The following is a 16,597-nucleotide window of genomic DNA, read 5'->3' as shown; positions in this document are numbered from 1 at the left end:
CTGGTTTTGGCACGTAAAACCCCAGGAAGAAGAAGAACTAACTAGTGTTGTAGCGTGAGCACGTATGTTACTCGTGACCGTGTTGCATGTTGGTCCCACAGTGCTTGGGCGAACTGGTGATGTGCAAGACGGAAAGTACGGCAAACCGGGACAAACGGAACACCAACACCATGCCTTCAGCGGCACCCGTGCGGAAGCCCACGTCACCGACGATGACGAGCTCGTCTCACTTCTACAAGATCCCAGAGCCCCTGCACACTGCCTCGGCGATTGAAGACGCAGCGGACCCACTGTCCTGCGGCCTATCCACAACAATCATCGTACTCGAAATTCTACTTTGCTTGGGTAAGGCCGCGGAAAGTGCGCTCCACGTACGCATCACTTCTCTAGAAAATCGAGTCGCAACCACTGCTCAAATGAGCTATGTGCCTTGGGCTCTCCGCAGCTCACCCAACTATAAATGCTGCCGTCTGATAGTGTATTCTTTTTTCGGAACAGTGCAACATTCCTAACCTTTAACAGCGGAGCTGTTTAAGCCGGCCGTAATCTGTGCCTCCTGCCACTGCGTTGCCTAGCAACCACCTCGCGGAGCGTCGCGCGCTATGCTCGGGAGAGAGCACGATGGGAGAGAGGAGAAAATGAGAGCGAGAGAGAGTGCGCGCTTCGCGCGCTATGCTCGGGAGAGGAAGAGAAAAACAGATCGAGGGAGAGAAACAAACTGTAGCAGCACCAACGAGGCAACGCGCAGACGCCATCCACCTTCTTTGTTTCCCCGCATTAGCGCCGAACGCTCGCGGTGTCCGTGACTGCAGCAGGCGCCCCCGGCGGCGGCTCGGCCGAGCTCCCACCAGCTGCACGCTACTGCGCATGTGCCGTGACGTCATGCCGGCGTATCGTCTGCTGCGCGCCACCCGTACACTCTGCTTAGCTTTCGCCCCACTTCCCCTACGTGTGCTCGGACTGCAGGCGCTTCGCGAGGCGTTCCCCGATGCCACGGACACGAGGAAATGCTTATACACTTCGTATAACTTCGCATCACTTGACATTACTTCGTGTAACTTATCATCACTTCGTATATTGACCCTTTTCGCGGAGCAGTTTGTTCTAGAGAAACGAGATGGCGCTTACGGCGGCGCGCCATGCATCTCCTCGGCGACCGCGCACGAATACGAAACCATTACCGCTTCTACCTTGCTTCTGTGCGATCAGCGGTCGGAATTGCAACTGAGTTTTCGCTAACGCACTGCGCTCCAATCATGCTAGATTGAATCATGTGGGTTGAAGACGTGTGCAGTAGTTGGCTGAAAAAATAGTGACTGGCATGCTAAGGAATGGAATGAATCTGGGTGGCCAAGTTCGCGGACCGCTGCTGCAACTATCCGAACGTGTTACCGGCACTTCGAGATGTGCGGCTTTCCTCGAGGATAAAGAAATTTCCTCATCCGCCAGCATTGTGTGGCTAACCTTCAAAGGAAGTGCTTCAGCCCCAGAACATCGGCAAGAGTAAGTACCACTCGTTATATAAACAATGAGAGAGGATGGGAGTAGCGCCGCTTCCTGTCATAGTAAGTTTTGCGCACGTTATCTATACACATCTATCCCAAATGGCAGGAAAACTTACGCCAACTCTATCGCCGACATATTAAGAATAGGTGAATGGGCTCACACTTGAATATATGCGCACTGTATACGCACAATAAATGACGGACTACACCGATGGCGCACGAATGGTCGAAGCTGAATGTTTCGTGACGGTCCACAAGAGTATGCGAGTTACTAGCGGTAATATATATTTGCTACAAGGTATTACATTGTGCAAAACAGCTACGTTTCAAGCCTTGTGCGCAGCAAGAACAAATCTATCGAAACTGAGCACACCCGCGAGCGATTAGGCAGAAAATAATTAGATAGTGGCCGCACCGAGGGACTTCACTGAGTCAGAAATTGACAAGTCGCTGGTTCAAAATATTTGCCAAATAAAGAACAAAGAGCAAAACACACTAATCCTGATTCAATTCATGAGCGGAATGTTTGGATAGCTTGGAATACACATTTAGCCCCGCTTTTAGAACAAGCGCAATATATGCTGCTTGCGCCGTTTGGACATAGCTTAATGAGCTCCGAAAGCGGTTTTGCATGTTCTCTGAAGCTGTGATCAAAGATTCGTGTCGTCCACCCAGTCACCGTCTACGATATCTCCCAAAACAGAGGTTTTCTAAGCCGCGCCAGCGTCATACACTTCCATTGTAAACAAGGAGGCAACGGAGGCAGTTGAGGCAAGCAATGGACGCGTCACCACGTGATCAAACATGGCAGCGCCCACGGGATCGCCGCGAAAAGGGTCAATAGCCAGGACCAGCATTGCGCCACTAGTTCAAGCTACCGTGATTTTTACAGCGTAAGCTGTTATGGGCTCATTCCCATAGCCGTTTCTGGTCGCGATGATGCCTCCGCCGCCCCGTAACCGCCATCGCCGGAAATGCGAAAAAAGGTACCCGCTCTCCGCCGGGATCGAGCCCAGGGCCGCTGGGTAGGAGTCGGATACTTTACCACAGAGCCACGCAAGCGCTTGCTATCAGGCAGAAGAAAAAATTCCCTTTATACGCGCCCTGCGCCTGCGCGCCTAAGCAGGCGCGCAGGCGCAGACGACCCGAGCCTCCGCCAGTATGGTGGCGCCATCTAGTTAACGTGCCTGCAACCGCCGCGTGCGACGAGATGCGATTCAGACGCGATGCGCTTCAGACGAGGCGCGCAATCAACGCTATCCCAATGTTAAATGTGCGCCACGTATTCTGGGAGCCTCTTCGGTACACGTTATGGCGTATCCTCGCAAGGTACGAGTCGCTGCTGAAGAAGCGAATCGTAGATCTACGTGCGCGGCTACAACCAGGCATCATTGGGCTCAGCGGACTACTGTGCGGAGAGCATTAGAAGCCGCAGCTCGCCGTCTACGCCGACCGGACAGTTCAGATCGTTCTTGTCAAAATCCAAGCGAAGACCTTGTTGTGCGTGGTGCCGAAATTGGAGCGACTCTTGCGCCGTTCAACCAGCTTACGCTGTGACTGTGTTGCATGTGCCGCGCAGGCCTGTGACTTTTTTTTTTCACCAGTCTTCGTAAAGTAATCAGGTTTCTCGTCCTTCATACCTAAAGTAGGTGTCTTATTGTACGCGTGAATACCCTATTTATGTAATCTGCAGGATGAAGGGCTCTCCCAGTGCTCTGCAATTACCTCTGTCTTGCGCCAGCTGACGTCCCATCCTATGTCTTCAAAATTTCGTAATTTCATCACGCCACCTAGTTTTTGTCGTCATGCGCTTCCCTTCACTTGACACCCATTCTGTTACTATAATAGACCATCGGTTATCTGACCATATGCTTACATGACCTGCCCAACTGCACTTCTGCCCCTTCAACTAGAATATCGGATAGTCATGTTTGCGCTCTAATCTAAACCCATGTATTCTTGTTTTTTAAGGTTACATCGCTCGTTGCGCAGTCCTTACCTGAAGCTTCTTTGATAACTTTCTCATGGTGTCAGTATTGCTCGCGCATAGCCTTACTGAGAAGGCGTATGAGACATGATACCTGTCCCCATTTACCTCCCAGAGCAACACATTGCAGGTAGTAAGCAAAGCGCTTCACCCTATATACTTCTGTGTACCCGAATTACCAACAGCGCCAGAATTTCAAGGAGAAAAATCAGGCAGATCCCACGCCCGGTGGGAATCGATGTTATGCGAAGCAGGGTGCGGGCAGCTTACCAAGTTATACAAAACGACCATGAGAGCACCAAGACGTAGGCGGCTCTTTCAAGACCGACATGACAAGCATGGGTCATGAGTCCTGAGGAGTCCCTTTAGCTACACCTAAGAGACCTTAGGGCGAAAGCCTTAGTCATACTCGTGACTACGACTACTACCACCATCCTTCAGTGTTTCCTTCACTTAGTACCCACGTCCGAACCCATTTGACTGTTTTTGAGTGTTGTTTTTTCCGCCGAGTCATTGTCATTTTTGCTCAGTCACACTCATGACTATGACTTCAACCAACAACCTTAGCCTTTTCCTTCACCTAGTACCCCATCCGAACCCATTCCAGTGGTTTTTCAGTGTTCATATTTTTTTGCTGAGTCATGCTCATGACTATGAATTCTACCATCATCCTTTAGTGTTTCCTTTACTTAGTACCCACATCGGAACCCATTTCAGTGGTTTTTGAGCACTATACTTTTTTCGCTGGCTCATTGTCATTTTTGCTTAGTCATGCTCATGATTATGACTTCTACCAGCATCCTGTACGTAGTGTTTCCTTCACTTAGTACCCACGTCCGAACCTATTTCAGTGGTTTTTGAGTGGTAATCTTTTTCGCTGTGTCATTTTCATGACCTACATGACACGCAAGCCATGACCTATCACTTATGTTCGTCATACACTCCTGTCATACTATACCAATTTTGGTACCTACCAAGTTAACGAAACGTCCATGAGAGCACCAAGACGTAGGCGGCTGTTTCATGACCTACATGACATACCATTTATGTTCGTCATATACTCTTGTCATAGTATGCCAATTTTGGTACATATCAAGTTAACAAAACGACCATGAGAGCACTAAGTCGTAGGGGGCTAGCTAGCTAGATAGATAGATAGATCCATTTAAAAATAAAGATCGGGACGTTGTTTCTCGCATTGTGTTCTTGTCCAGCTTCACATAGTGGGTGAACGCAATTATTTGAGGACGCATTCAAACAAAACAAGCAAGATGCTGGTCTTCACTGTGGAAGAATGCTGCTGTCGCAGTAATTTAGTTCAGAGCCGTACAAATTGTTGTGGAAATCAAGGCCAAGGCGCAATATCATATCTTTTATGGCCATGTACAGCCTGTCAGCCCTGCTATCTGGCGCATTGTACAGGCCAATATAGTTTTCGTGGACGTTGAGTGCCCTGTCAGCCCAGCACACGCAGATGGCAAACTGCTCTTCACCTGTCACATAAGTTGTTCCGTCAGATATTATGCCGTACAACGGGCTGCACACCACGTCTCTAACAATTTCTCGCTGTATCGTGTGGGCCATGATCTCAATTATTCGTTCTGCGCGTCACTGCTTATGTATTTGCCCCCTTTTGCCATCCATTTCCTTAATGCTGGAACATCCCCTGACCTCTCATCAAGCAAATCTAGCAGATTTCCATCGTATTTAGGGCACCCATCCGGAGCTTGGCCCGTGCGACACAGGTCGCGGACGGAGCTCACAATGACAGTGCCATCCTGGCTTCCTCCTGATGCTTGCTACACTGCTGTGCTAGAAGCTGTGTTACACGGATTCCCTCCCACCTCGACGTATTGTGGTTCAAAGAATCTCAGTGTAACTGGCTTTTTTTGCATGCCGTGGGAACCCCTATATAGCTTTCTTTCCGGTTATTAAAACCATGCCTGCACAAAAGCTGGTTATGCTGCTCCAGGCCTGCAATCATTTGTCTTGAAAATAAAACGCACTCGTGACAAAGCACTACATCGCTTTTGCTGTCGTAGGATAGCCACGCGAATTTTTCAAACCAATCCTGCTGGCATGACCTGTTTCTCGTGTTTCTTGGAAATGTGTAGCTTTAGGAAGGAAGCGAATGAAGGCCGGATGGAACTGACTCAACCTCGCTCGGTTTGCTCCGCCACCAAGCAAGTGCATGCAGCCTGCCTTGCTCATGTCCACTCTTCGTTCGGTTTAGGTCAACTGTCCCCAACGTCGCAGGCGTTTCTACAAAGAAAATAAAATGCTTTTTACTTTGGCCTGTATGGTCATCTCGGCAGATCTGTAATAGCTCTATGCGCATACTGACAGTCTACCCTTTAAAGTTGTTGGGCACGCATTACAGCCTCAACACCTGCGTATGTGGACGATGGCTCAATCAGGTTGTAGTCGTTGTCAGTCCGCGATATGAATGGCGGTCGCAAGTTCGGACAGGGCTCCTGCGAAAGTCACGAGATTTAAGTTGCTCCCATTTGTCGCTATTTAAAACGTAGTTCTATTCAACAAGCCTTACCGTGCGTAATATGGCTGCATTACTTGGACGGAGACTCAGGACACGTTAACAACGCAAAATGAGGAAGCAAATAAAACAATAAAAAGAAACAATTCAAGGGCATTTAGGTATCCCTACGTGGATGAATGCGAAAACATTGCGACGTCTCTCCTATGACGCCTCGGCCTCATTCGCGTACATGCGTGGACGCCCAAAGGAGCAGCAGCTGACTGAGAAGTCGAAGGTTCGTCCATTGGAGGAGCGTGCGACAGAACTCGCCGAAATCACCGCACTGATCGGCAGCGCCACGACGTGCGGTGCTATATATAGACCGGCCACACAGTTGCCGCTTCCCGGCAACTGCAGCTTATGCAACCGTATACCCTTTACCGGGAAACGCTTGCTGCGCGTAAGGCAAGCTTTCTGGTTATTTTATCTTTCACCCGCACGGCCGGCGCCACGGATGCGTAGGATGCCTCGATGCCCAGAGCTGCTTTTGGAAAGCGGCGCTGGCGTCGAGGCACCCTATATGAACCACCGATGAACCGCCATGCTTTGAATGTATGGGCTTCTATGAAAGCTTCGCTACCAGGTTTGGAAGTTGTTTGAAGAAAAGTTTAAGGAACCGACAGGGTGCTGCTCACTGAAAACTTGGGCTTCATGTTGGGCAGCTCCACATGTGGAGTCCTTGCCAAATTTTGATACCAACGCGTCTAAGGGTAGATCAAACACTGCTTTTTGTCCATTTGACCCGCCGGCATCATCAGACAGAAGGGGCAGATAACACGAGGCAGACGGGGAGGAATGAATTGATGACCAACCTTTTGTTTATTCGACATGCCGGCAACAAGCAGTAGACGGGGCCATGACAGGCAAGGGGGAGCGGGGATGAAAGATAGAGGGAGTGAGGGGCTGAGCCCCGTAAAGGAGAACGCCAAAGGGGGGGGGGGGGCTCGAAACCCCCACCCCTTTTCCGATTCCGGAGTCCTTGTCGACACTGCTATATTAAACGTGCTGTTTAGAAGTACTACGTGACTTACTGCTGATCTGTATAAGCAAGCGCATGAGCGTCACCGCTTCTGTTTGTAAGCTATCGTCACGGCCGCTTTATCACGTTATCATCGAGCGGCCGTGCGAGATCTCCGAATGTCACGCCTGAAAACACGTGAGTGCCAGAGTATTGTCACTGCGGCTTCATCATGACGCACCTTGTGTGTTTTGATCGAGAGGCCGCGTGGTATCGTAATCGCGAACGTCACGCTTGTGAACAAAAACAAGCCCGCAAGACCTCTCTTTTGTGTGCTACGCCTACGGAGGGCAACATCAAGCCCTTGTATGAGCAAGCTTTCAAATGCATGCCGCTCACATGGAGATAAGCTTTTTGACTTCTCGGAGCCAGCCAGCCTGGTCAGAAATATTCATCTTTACGTTGTCTCAAGCAGCTGCGTTCATAGACAACCTCAGCGCTTACCCCTGCATTCAGAAATACATTTTAACTTGAAGCCCATGCTTGACTTGAGTTATATGACGCCTGTCGTGAACGAGCCAAAGGAAACAGAGTGTCTCGGGCAAGTTCAGTGCATGCCAAGCGTCATTTAGATCGTCAAGCATCGGCTTTAATAGATGGCTTTAGCGTTTGCAAGCAAACGTAAACGCATTACATGCGTAAAGCACATGCTCTGAACGTTATTGGATTTCTGTCATTTACGTGCGCTATGATAACGTATCATCGACCAAAAACGTTTACGGACCATGGGATCTGAGAAAACGATAAATATCCCAGCAGCCTTTAAAGTAGCCAGTAAAACCGTACATCACAGTGTTGTTCGCATATACCAGTAGAGGCTGGAAATGGGAATAACAGGCTGCGTTTTGAGGCAGCGGAGATATTTAGCTTTTACAGCGTAAGCTGTTACGGGCTCATTCCAATAGCCGTTTCGGTTCGCGATGGTGTCCGCCTCCACCGTTGGGGACCGTAACCGCTATCGCTGGAAATGCGAAAAATGTACCAGGTTCCCGCCGATGTCGGACCCGCGCTCGCTGCGTGGGAGCCAGATACTCTACCACTGAGCCACGCAAGCGCTTGCTATCGGGCAGCGGGAAAATGTCCTATAAACGCTCCCTAGGCAGGCGCGCCGGCGCAGACGACCCGAGCCTCCACCAGTACGGTGGCGCCATCTAATTAAGGTGCCTGCAAACGCAGCGTGCGCTGGCGCAGACGACGAGATGCGATTCAGACGAGGTGCGCAATCAACGCGATTCTGATGTGAGAAGTGCGCCACGTATTATCGGTACCTCTTCGGTACACGTTATGGCGTCTCCTCGCAAGGTACGAACCGCTGCTGAAGAAGCGAATCGTAGAGCTACGTACGCGGCTACAACCAGGCATCATCAGGCTCAGCAGACTGCTGTGCAGAGAGCATTACAAGCCGCAGCTCGCCGTTGACACCAGGCGGACAGTTCAGATCGTTCTCGTCAAAACGAGGCGAAGAGACTTTGTAGCGAAGACCCTGGTGTGCGTGGTGCCGAAATTGGAGCTACTCTTGAGCTGCTCCACCAGCTTACACTGTGACTGTGCTGCGTGTGCCGCGCAGGCCTGTAACTTTTTTGTCAGATCCTTTGGTCGTAAAGATTTTTGGTCGATAGTACGTTATTTGGCGAGTTAACGTTCCTAATGTTTACGGACGCTAGAGTGGTTCAGCGGACGCCTTGGCAAGCGCCGAGGGTGAAGCAAAAAAACATTGAAATCGTGGCAGCGCTGCCATCGCCTTATTCTGAATCTCCGGCCAATAAACTGTTTGCTTCGGCTGTTACAGCAGCGCTCATTGGCTGAGGCGAGCTCACGGGCTAAGTAGCTGTCGTCTGCTCGACGCACCGTCGTTGTTGCGTCGTTTGCTTTCTTTCCGCCGCTCTTTTTCCATTTTATTTACAATAGATCGGTTGGGAATAATATCAGTGTTACCGCCACCGAGTATCCGCCTGTCAAAGCTCCATGCAGCTGCGGTAGGGTCTCCGATGCGACAAGCATCCGGCCGGCGCGCGGGGCCGCTCAATCGGGAGTAAGAGACGGTGGCGCCACCAACTTTTCAATAAAAAAAAAGCCTCAGCGGGGAGCCTCCGTTGGACCCACTCCCCCAATCTAGTCAATGCCTCCTAGGAGGCATTGACTAGATTGAGCATTGACTAGATTTAACGCACCCCATCATAGTATGGGGTGCGTTAAAGTCCTCCACTATCACCGACGTATCCCTGGTGCCCGTTATAACTCTCCAAAACATCACAGCGGCGCCTAGTCCCAGTGCACATACCCAGTGGTCGCAGTGGCGCATAATTCTAGACTGCACTATCTCTGAGATCGGCACATGCAAACGAGCGAACACGCGATCACACGCTTCCCTCCTCCGGAGGGAGGGGCCGCCTTTAATTGGCTAGGGGTATGGCGTGACCGCGTGCGCCAGCTGCGGCCGCAGAGTCTAATTCTTCATGCAGTATAAAACCCCACTTTAAAGGACGCGTATGCTGAACCGACAGTGGCTGAATCGGTTAGCGTGGTGGTCTCGCAACCGGGAGATCGGTGGTTAGACTCCGCAGCCCGACGAGCAATATTTATTTTCGCGCGGCTTAGGTTTTAAATGCGAAGCATTTCTTGGCGAACATTTGCTACTTTGACAGTATCTATCTAGCCACCGTTTCTGTGGTTACCGGAACCGGAAACCCCTGAAACGGAAATTGCGGAAGCGGAACTGGTTTGAGCGACGAATCAGGGAACAGCGGCACACATCAAAGGTTGGCGCAACTTAGCAAATGCAGCGGTGGCACATGGATGGAGGGGCTTTAGTATGTACCAAAATTGGCATACTGTGACAAGAGTGTATGAGAAACATAAATGATATGACATGCGTGTCATGGAGGTCATGACCATGACCCAGCGAAAAAGATTAACACTCAAAAACCAATGTAATGGGTTCGGATGTGGTACTAAGTGAAGAAAAAGGCTAAAGGTTGATGGTCGAAGTCTAATGCTTTTTTTTTTCCTTCAGGTCTCTTAGGTGTAGCTAAAGGGACTCCGGAGGAGTCATGACATGCATGTCATGTAGGTCATGAAAGAGCCACCTGCGTCTTGGTGGTCTCATGGTCGTTTCGTAAACTTGGTAGGCTCCCCACTTACTGCTTCGCATAACATCGATTCTCACAGGGCGTGGGATCTGCCAGACTTTTTCGTACGCCAGCATCAACGGCAACCTACACTCGTGTGCTCTTTTGCACAAATTTTATTACCTCTCTCAACGCCGACACGAGTGAGGCAATACAAGCCTTCGCTTTAATAGTCAATAAATATAACGGAGCCAGCTTCATGCTCATCAATGCTGCATTTGAAATAAATATTACTGCACTAGTTTCTATAACACATAATTGAGTTACTTGAGCTCATATCTCGGTGTAAAACTGCTTCTACCAGCTTAACTTGCAACAGGCATTTGTGTTTGCGGTGCTGCAAGCAAGCAAGAAGAAAAAAAACTATTCAAGACTGGAATAAAGGTATGCTAGGAAGGGTAGGGGTTTGGGCTAGTTGGTTCTGCATCCCTCTATCTTGCTTCACGCTGCACCACTTACCATCATGTAAGGAAGACGATGCTACTTAATTGAAGTTACAGTTAGGACAGTTTTACAGCTAACATGCAAAATCTCTCAAGCTACAGCAAAGACAGTTTTCTTTACAGCTAACATGCAAAATCTCTCCCGGTGCATAAATGTGCCTTGGATCGCCTGAAAGCTGTCTAAATTACAACTATGGAATTTTCCGATTGTGGAGGGTTGTAAGAAAAGTCTCCTTAATATGCAAATTACTGGGTGAGTGAGGTATTTGATAACATTATTCTTTATCACCATAGACACCAGCAGGCTCATTACATCTATCTAGGCGCGCGGCTTCTTGTTGGTTGACCCCTTATCATTCATACTGAGCTGTTTGTTCAAAGATGGAAGCGTACAGGTTGACGCTGGAAATTAAACGCCATGCAGTCCTCATTGCCCTGGCAGCACACCACAGCGACTTGGAAATTTCCACCTTTCTGAACGTAGCGAAGCCTTTCATTTACAAGGTGCGGACAGAACTGATGTGTTCTGGCAGTGACGTGGCATCTGTGGTGAAAAGGAAAAAGCACAGGCAGCAGTCAGATGTCAGAACCCCTGATTTTCTCTGGCAGCTGCAAGTCATCGTGAGTGACAACCCAGGGAAGTCAATGCGGGCCATTGCAAAGGAGCTTCAAGTCCCAGAATCGACTGTCAGGCTTACTGTGCATGATGACTTGAGGTACCATTCCTATGTCATGAGGAGGGGGCAATTCATGTCCGATAAAACTCTGGAAAATTGCCTGCTCTGGTCCAAGCGCTTGCTAAGCAAACTGAAGAGACCTGAGGGACCTGCAATGCTGTTTTTTTTTTTTTTCAGATGAAAAGAACTTTGACCAAGACCAAAAAGTTAACTGCCATAACAAGTGGCTTTGCGCAAGCACTGATGAGGTGCCTACATTAATGCACACAAAATTTCCGTCTGTGATGGTGTTAGCCGTCGTCAGCAACGAGGGTGACGTCATGCCGCCACACTTTTTTCGCAGGACTCCGCGTTGATGCTGCTGCGTACATGGAAGTGCTTGCCACCGTTGTAAAGCCCTGGATAGAGACTGTTTCGAAAGGAAAACCTTATGTCTTTCAGCAAGATTCAGCTCCCGCCCACACCGCCTGTGTCACCCAGGAGTGGCTGGCTGACAACTTCTACGACCACGTCACTCCCAACTTGTGGCCTAGTTCTCCAAATTTAAATCCGCTAGACTACTATGTCTGGGGCGTCGTTGAGAGATAGGCCAACAAACAGCCACATAATACAAAAGACTCGCTGAAGGCCGCCATTGCTGACTCAATGGCCAACATCTCTAAGGACCACCTGATCCGTACATGCAGCTGTTTCTGAAGCCGAATTGAATCGGTTATTGCTGCGGATGACGGATTCATTGAGTAATTGTGGAAATAAACCGTAAGAGAAGTATTTCCCAAAGTATGGCGAAAATACAGTGTAGACCGCTTATAACGTAAGTCGCCGGAGTCGCGAATATCTGCACTATAAGCGGTACCGCACTATAACCAAAACAACTATTTTATTGTGATAATGGACACTCCAGGTGCATTTCTGCCGTCGCTATCACCGTGCTCTAGATTCCGTATTCGCTTACTAAATAAATTAACAAGCACGGTGTCACGCGCGCACAAGCAAACATGAACACATCTCGCTCGTTGACCGCGGAAATGAACTGCCAAAACGCTCGAGTGACAAAGCGCGGCAAGCGAATTCAACCTTCGTGCTATCATGCCTCTCGCTTCAACGCGACCTATAAGCGGTGAAAACACGGCGCGCGGTGGACTTTCCCCATAGCAGATTGCTTTCAAGATAGGGCGAAGGCGATCTTATCGCCGAAGTGGATCGTCGCAGATTGCGTCCTGCTTCGGTCCACTGAAACCGTTCCGCATTGCTTTGCTGGCGAAAATCCTCTCCTTCTGTTTGCACGAGTCCCGAACGCAAGTTTCGGATTCTCCGAACGCCCGTGATGCAGCCCGATTTCCGTCCGTCTCCGCACACGTGATCACTTTCCCTTCAAATGCGGCATCATGATGAACTCGGTACTTCATGCTGATAGAGCAGACGCAGCGAAGGTGAAGACAGACGGTAGACTATTGCCTAAGCACGTGCACTGCAGTACACGAAGGAAGCTACGGCATGCTACGGTAGCTTGGCTAGAGAGTACCTAGGCTCGACACGCGTGCGAGGCGGCCATCTTGAAATGCTGACGGGTGTAGGGTAACGCAGATTTCGGGTTGTACTCAATTCTAACATGCACGCAATTTTTGGACCTGTTTTATCGGGAAAAAATGTGCGCGTTAGATTCGAGTAAATACCGTAATTGTGGCTTGAGGGGAGCGTTTGCTGTCTAGGTTGACTGCTAAACTTCCAGGCAGCCACACTGTAACCGGTATTTCGTGTCCCACAACTGCACTATAAGCGATGCACGTATACATAGAATGCTAGGGGAAAATTAATGGGAATCTGAAAAGACCGTATTATATCCAGTCCTGCACTATAAGCGGTTACGTTATAAGTGGTCTATACTGTATGTCTATTTTTGCTGGAGATATTCTTCTCTGCCTGAAGCCAACATTGTGTTCTCAAATACCTCGTGCACCCGGTATGTGTCAGCGGTTGAGTACGTGTATTATGAGGTACGTATAAAGTGGCACCGCGTCAGCTATGCTAAACAATGTGCAATTGGATATTATGCGAGGCTTCTTTTTTATCTGGCAGCCTCCTTCAGCAAGCTCCGTGCCACACTAGTATGAAGAGCACCCAACTGCAGCACAAACGGCCCAAATAACAATCGCACAGCAGCAGTACATTGCAACCACTGCTGAAGCGAAATGCAACAAAAGAGCGAGAACTGGCGAGAACAGCGAATGGAGGAACGACATCGGCTATATCCGTTGGCTATGGCAGCTCCATTGACTTCCAGGATGATCATAATGATAGTGTGCTTTAGGTTTTGGTTTCAGTTTTACCAGTGAGGCAACATCAACATTACGAGGTCTTTGTTCTTATGTTTTCTTTGGTGCAGCCTCAGCGCAATTTGCCACTAAAATGCTATTTTGGAGCTTGGTGGCACAGACGACTGCCCTTGGATCGATTGGTGCAGCTGTTCCACCACTGATTGTTGAATACATATTAGCAAACCCAATCTCTACAAGCAGAACCTTCTTTTGTGTTTGTGTGCAGGCTTGTTCAAAGCAATAGTTGGTCTTGCAAGCCCACCTGTAGCAAGATGGGGCCTTCAAAATTATATTGCACAACTCGAGCACTCTCGTGACACTGATTCAAATGGTTCATCAACCTACGATGAGTAAGTGATAAATGATTGATAGCGCTTAGCAACTGAAACAGCAAAGGAGCCATGAGACATGCAGTAGTAGATAGCACCGAACTGATTCTGACCACCTAGGCTTCTTTAGCATGCATCCAAGCTTGGTACACGAGTATTCTTACATTCTTGCATTCTATTCCCAACAGAATGAGGCCAACCATGACCTTAATTGGACTCAGCAGCAGAATGCGAGAGCAATTCAGATGGGTGACAATAACACCTGTTCAATTATACGAGTGGTTACTTATAAAGCAAATCAATGATTTTCTATTGCACCAAGTTTTACCATGTTAGTCATGCATTTGTGCTTGCGGCAGCCATATAAACTGCCAAGTCATACCATCTCAGCGCAACATTCAGGCTTAGCATTGCTATCATAGCACTGTTTTGAACTTTGCTCATACTACAATCCTGTACATATAGCACACACTATAGGTTTAGAGGCATCTGCATAAGCAACTGCCATATTTTGAATGCTGATGCACTAAACAAGGTGCCTAATGAAAGCTCAAGTGAAAGTTTACAGTAATTTTACATGCATGTGCATGTGACAGTGAAACAGTGCAATATCGATGTGCCTTTATGTTGATGTCATGAACAAGCCATGTCGCAAATATTCCAGACATGAAAAGAGAAGAGTCAGTGCGGGGACGGTCTTCTGCATGAATACATTCTGCTTCTGTATGCTGCCCTTCATTTTCTGTGGAAGAAAAAAAATTTATCAGACAAAGGTGAGTGAGTGAGAAAAGTAACCAGCCTCTAAACAAATAATATTGTTCAAACGCCATTCTCCACGATTAAACTTACTTTGAAACTGGCAAGCTGTTTCTAAAGTAACACAGTCAGCTGAGAGGCTATGCCTGACAATGTGTAGTCATGTTGTTTTGCGCATGAGCTGCTACACAAAAACCTTCCATTTAGCCTGCAAACTCAGTGATATGACCAGCACAAAAACAAACACGGAACACAATAAGAAGCAACGAGGACAAGCGCTGTCAATCCGTCAATCCTCGCATAGCGCTTGTCCTATCACTTCTTTTTGTGTTCCATGTCCGTTCTTGCAGTGGTCATATCAATATGGAATACCAACTAGCCCAGTCTCACACCTTCCAAACTTGGGCAATAAAGTTTTAATCTTCAACACATGCTGCTCAATGTAATCAACATTGTTACAATTACAGTATTTGGTTCTACAATCACATTCCATAGGCAACAGAGAAACCACATCATTGAGACATTTTTACCACACATGTGTAAGCAATCACAAGGAATGTTAGTAAAAGATCCAAGAACACGTGACTGCTGAAGCATTTTGCAAAATTTTCACCTGTATTAAATTAATATAATGTAAGCTTAAAAAAACCTACAAAAATGCAAAATCCCTCGTTATGTAAGAATATGCCCAAGTGAAAGTTGTATGCCTACAGAGACCACTTCTCAGTGTCACAACGAACAATAAAAGCCACGAGAACATTGTTTTTCCTCCATTCCAGAGAGAAGAACTCGAGGACAAGATTTTTGGTTTTGATGCTGCAGGTCCACAAAGACTGCAAGGACAAGAGGTGCCCACATCATAACTAATTCTCTTTATGTTCCTGCAAAATGTCTCGCATATGGTCTAAAACAGAACTACCACACTTAGGTTATCAAAAGATAAAGCCTCAATTTGTTCTCAAAGTGCAAGTCTTGAGACACTAGCAACTGAGCTTAATGTACAATGCGACTGTATGCAGCTTTTACGCCAACTCTACGAGACTTATGCCTACATTAATACAAAAATGAATTTTCCTTTTTTTAATAAAAATATTCATGGAAACTGACTAAAACTCACTTCCTAAAACACAGGGCACCTATGCACAATGTCTTGTTCACATCATTTTGCTAGAATCCATAACCCAGCCACTTCACTCTGCAGTCATATGTGGTGGGCTAAACGAAGCACCATTGCAGAAACTGTCGAGAACCCAAATCAGAATTTTGTTTTGTACAAACCTGGCTGCAGTCACAACATATGCCCACACAAAATGCAAGAACAAAGGCACCCAAAGATGAGCAGTTTTATGCGCTTCTAAGTGAAAGCTTGGTGGATAGAGGGGAGAGAGAGGGCACTCAAGAGGAAGTTTAACTCGGGGGCACCTACATAAACACACGGCAACGGAGAAGTAATTGTTCTCGGCAATCACTGCACCACATTTGATGAGGTTGCAATGAAATGGGTAGATACAGCAAACCTTTGTTTTAACAAAATCATGCATACAGAATACTAAACAAGGACTACACATGAAGGTGCTGGACTGATAGCTGAACTTTATTGTTGACATAAAACCGCAAGGTCTCGCCAGGGGCAATGTCGATGCTTTGCCTCTGCCACTCCACGACCAGCACAAAGTCCTTGAGCAGGAGGACCTCAAGGACAGGCGTGCGCTACACGCACCAAGCACGTCGGACAAATGCACTAGCAAGATATAGACAACCTTATATAGTGCACTATGCATGTACTGTTTAGTTTTATTGTAATCGTTTCGTGTTTCATGTCTGTGCCCATGTTATCATTGTACGACTCAGTTTGCGTCCTTGTCCTAGTGTGATAAAGTTGTTTTCTGCGCGTCGCCTG

The 16,597-nt window shown here is 48.0% G+C and overlaps 2 protein-coding genes and 1 long non-coding RNA gene across 3 annotated transcripts in view; 1 reads left to right on the top strand and 2 right to left on the bottom strand.

Moving 5' to 3' along the window:
- LOC119463922 (uncharacterized) overlaps positions 1–14,414 on the top strand; it is a 38,812-nt gene extending 24,398 nt beyond the window's left edge. The window contains exons 9-10 of the mRNA XM_049656450.1: positions 102–345; positions 13,839–14,414. Coding sequence (XP_049512407.1) covers positions 102–345; positions 13,839–13,966 — 372 coding nt within the window. The 3' untranslated portion in view covers positions 13,967–14,414. The remainder of the gene's footprint in view (positions 1–101; positions 346–13,838) is intronic.
- Positions 5,410–9,148, bottom strand: LOC125940364 (uncharacterized). Its single transcript, XR_007463590.1, has 2 exons — positions 5,882–9,148; positions 5,410–5,754 (listed from the first exon to the last, which is right to left on the bottom strand). It is a non-coding gene; the product is annotated as an uncharacterized LOC125940364 (long non-coding RNA).
- Positions 14,415–14,537: 123 nt separating the features above from the next.
- LOC119464414 (p53 and DNA damage-regulated protein 1) overlaps positions 14,538–16,597 on the bottom strand; it is a 44,713-nt gene continuing 42,653 nt past the window's right edge. The window contains exon 5 of the mRNA XM_049656449.1: positions 14,538–14,683. Within this exon, the coding sequence (XP_049512406.1) occupies positions 14,682–14,683 (2 nt within the window). The 3' untranslated portion in view covers positions 14,538–14,681. The remainder of the gene's footprint in view (positions 14,684–16,597) is intronic.

Source organism: Dermacentor silvarum, chromosome 9, assembly GCF_013339745.2.
Source record: "Dermacentor silvarum isolate Dsil-2018 chromosome 9, BIME_Dsil_1.4, whole genome shotgun sequence".
NCBI classification, from domain to species: domain Eukaryota; kingdom Metazoa; phylum Arthropoda; class Arachnida; order Ixodida; family Ixodidae; genus Dermacentor; species Dermacentor silvarum.
Note: the sequence above shows the minus strand (reverse complement) of the source record. Positions and strands in the feature narration are given on the sequence as shown.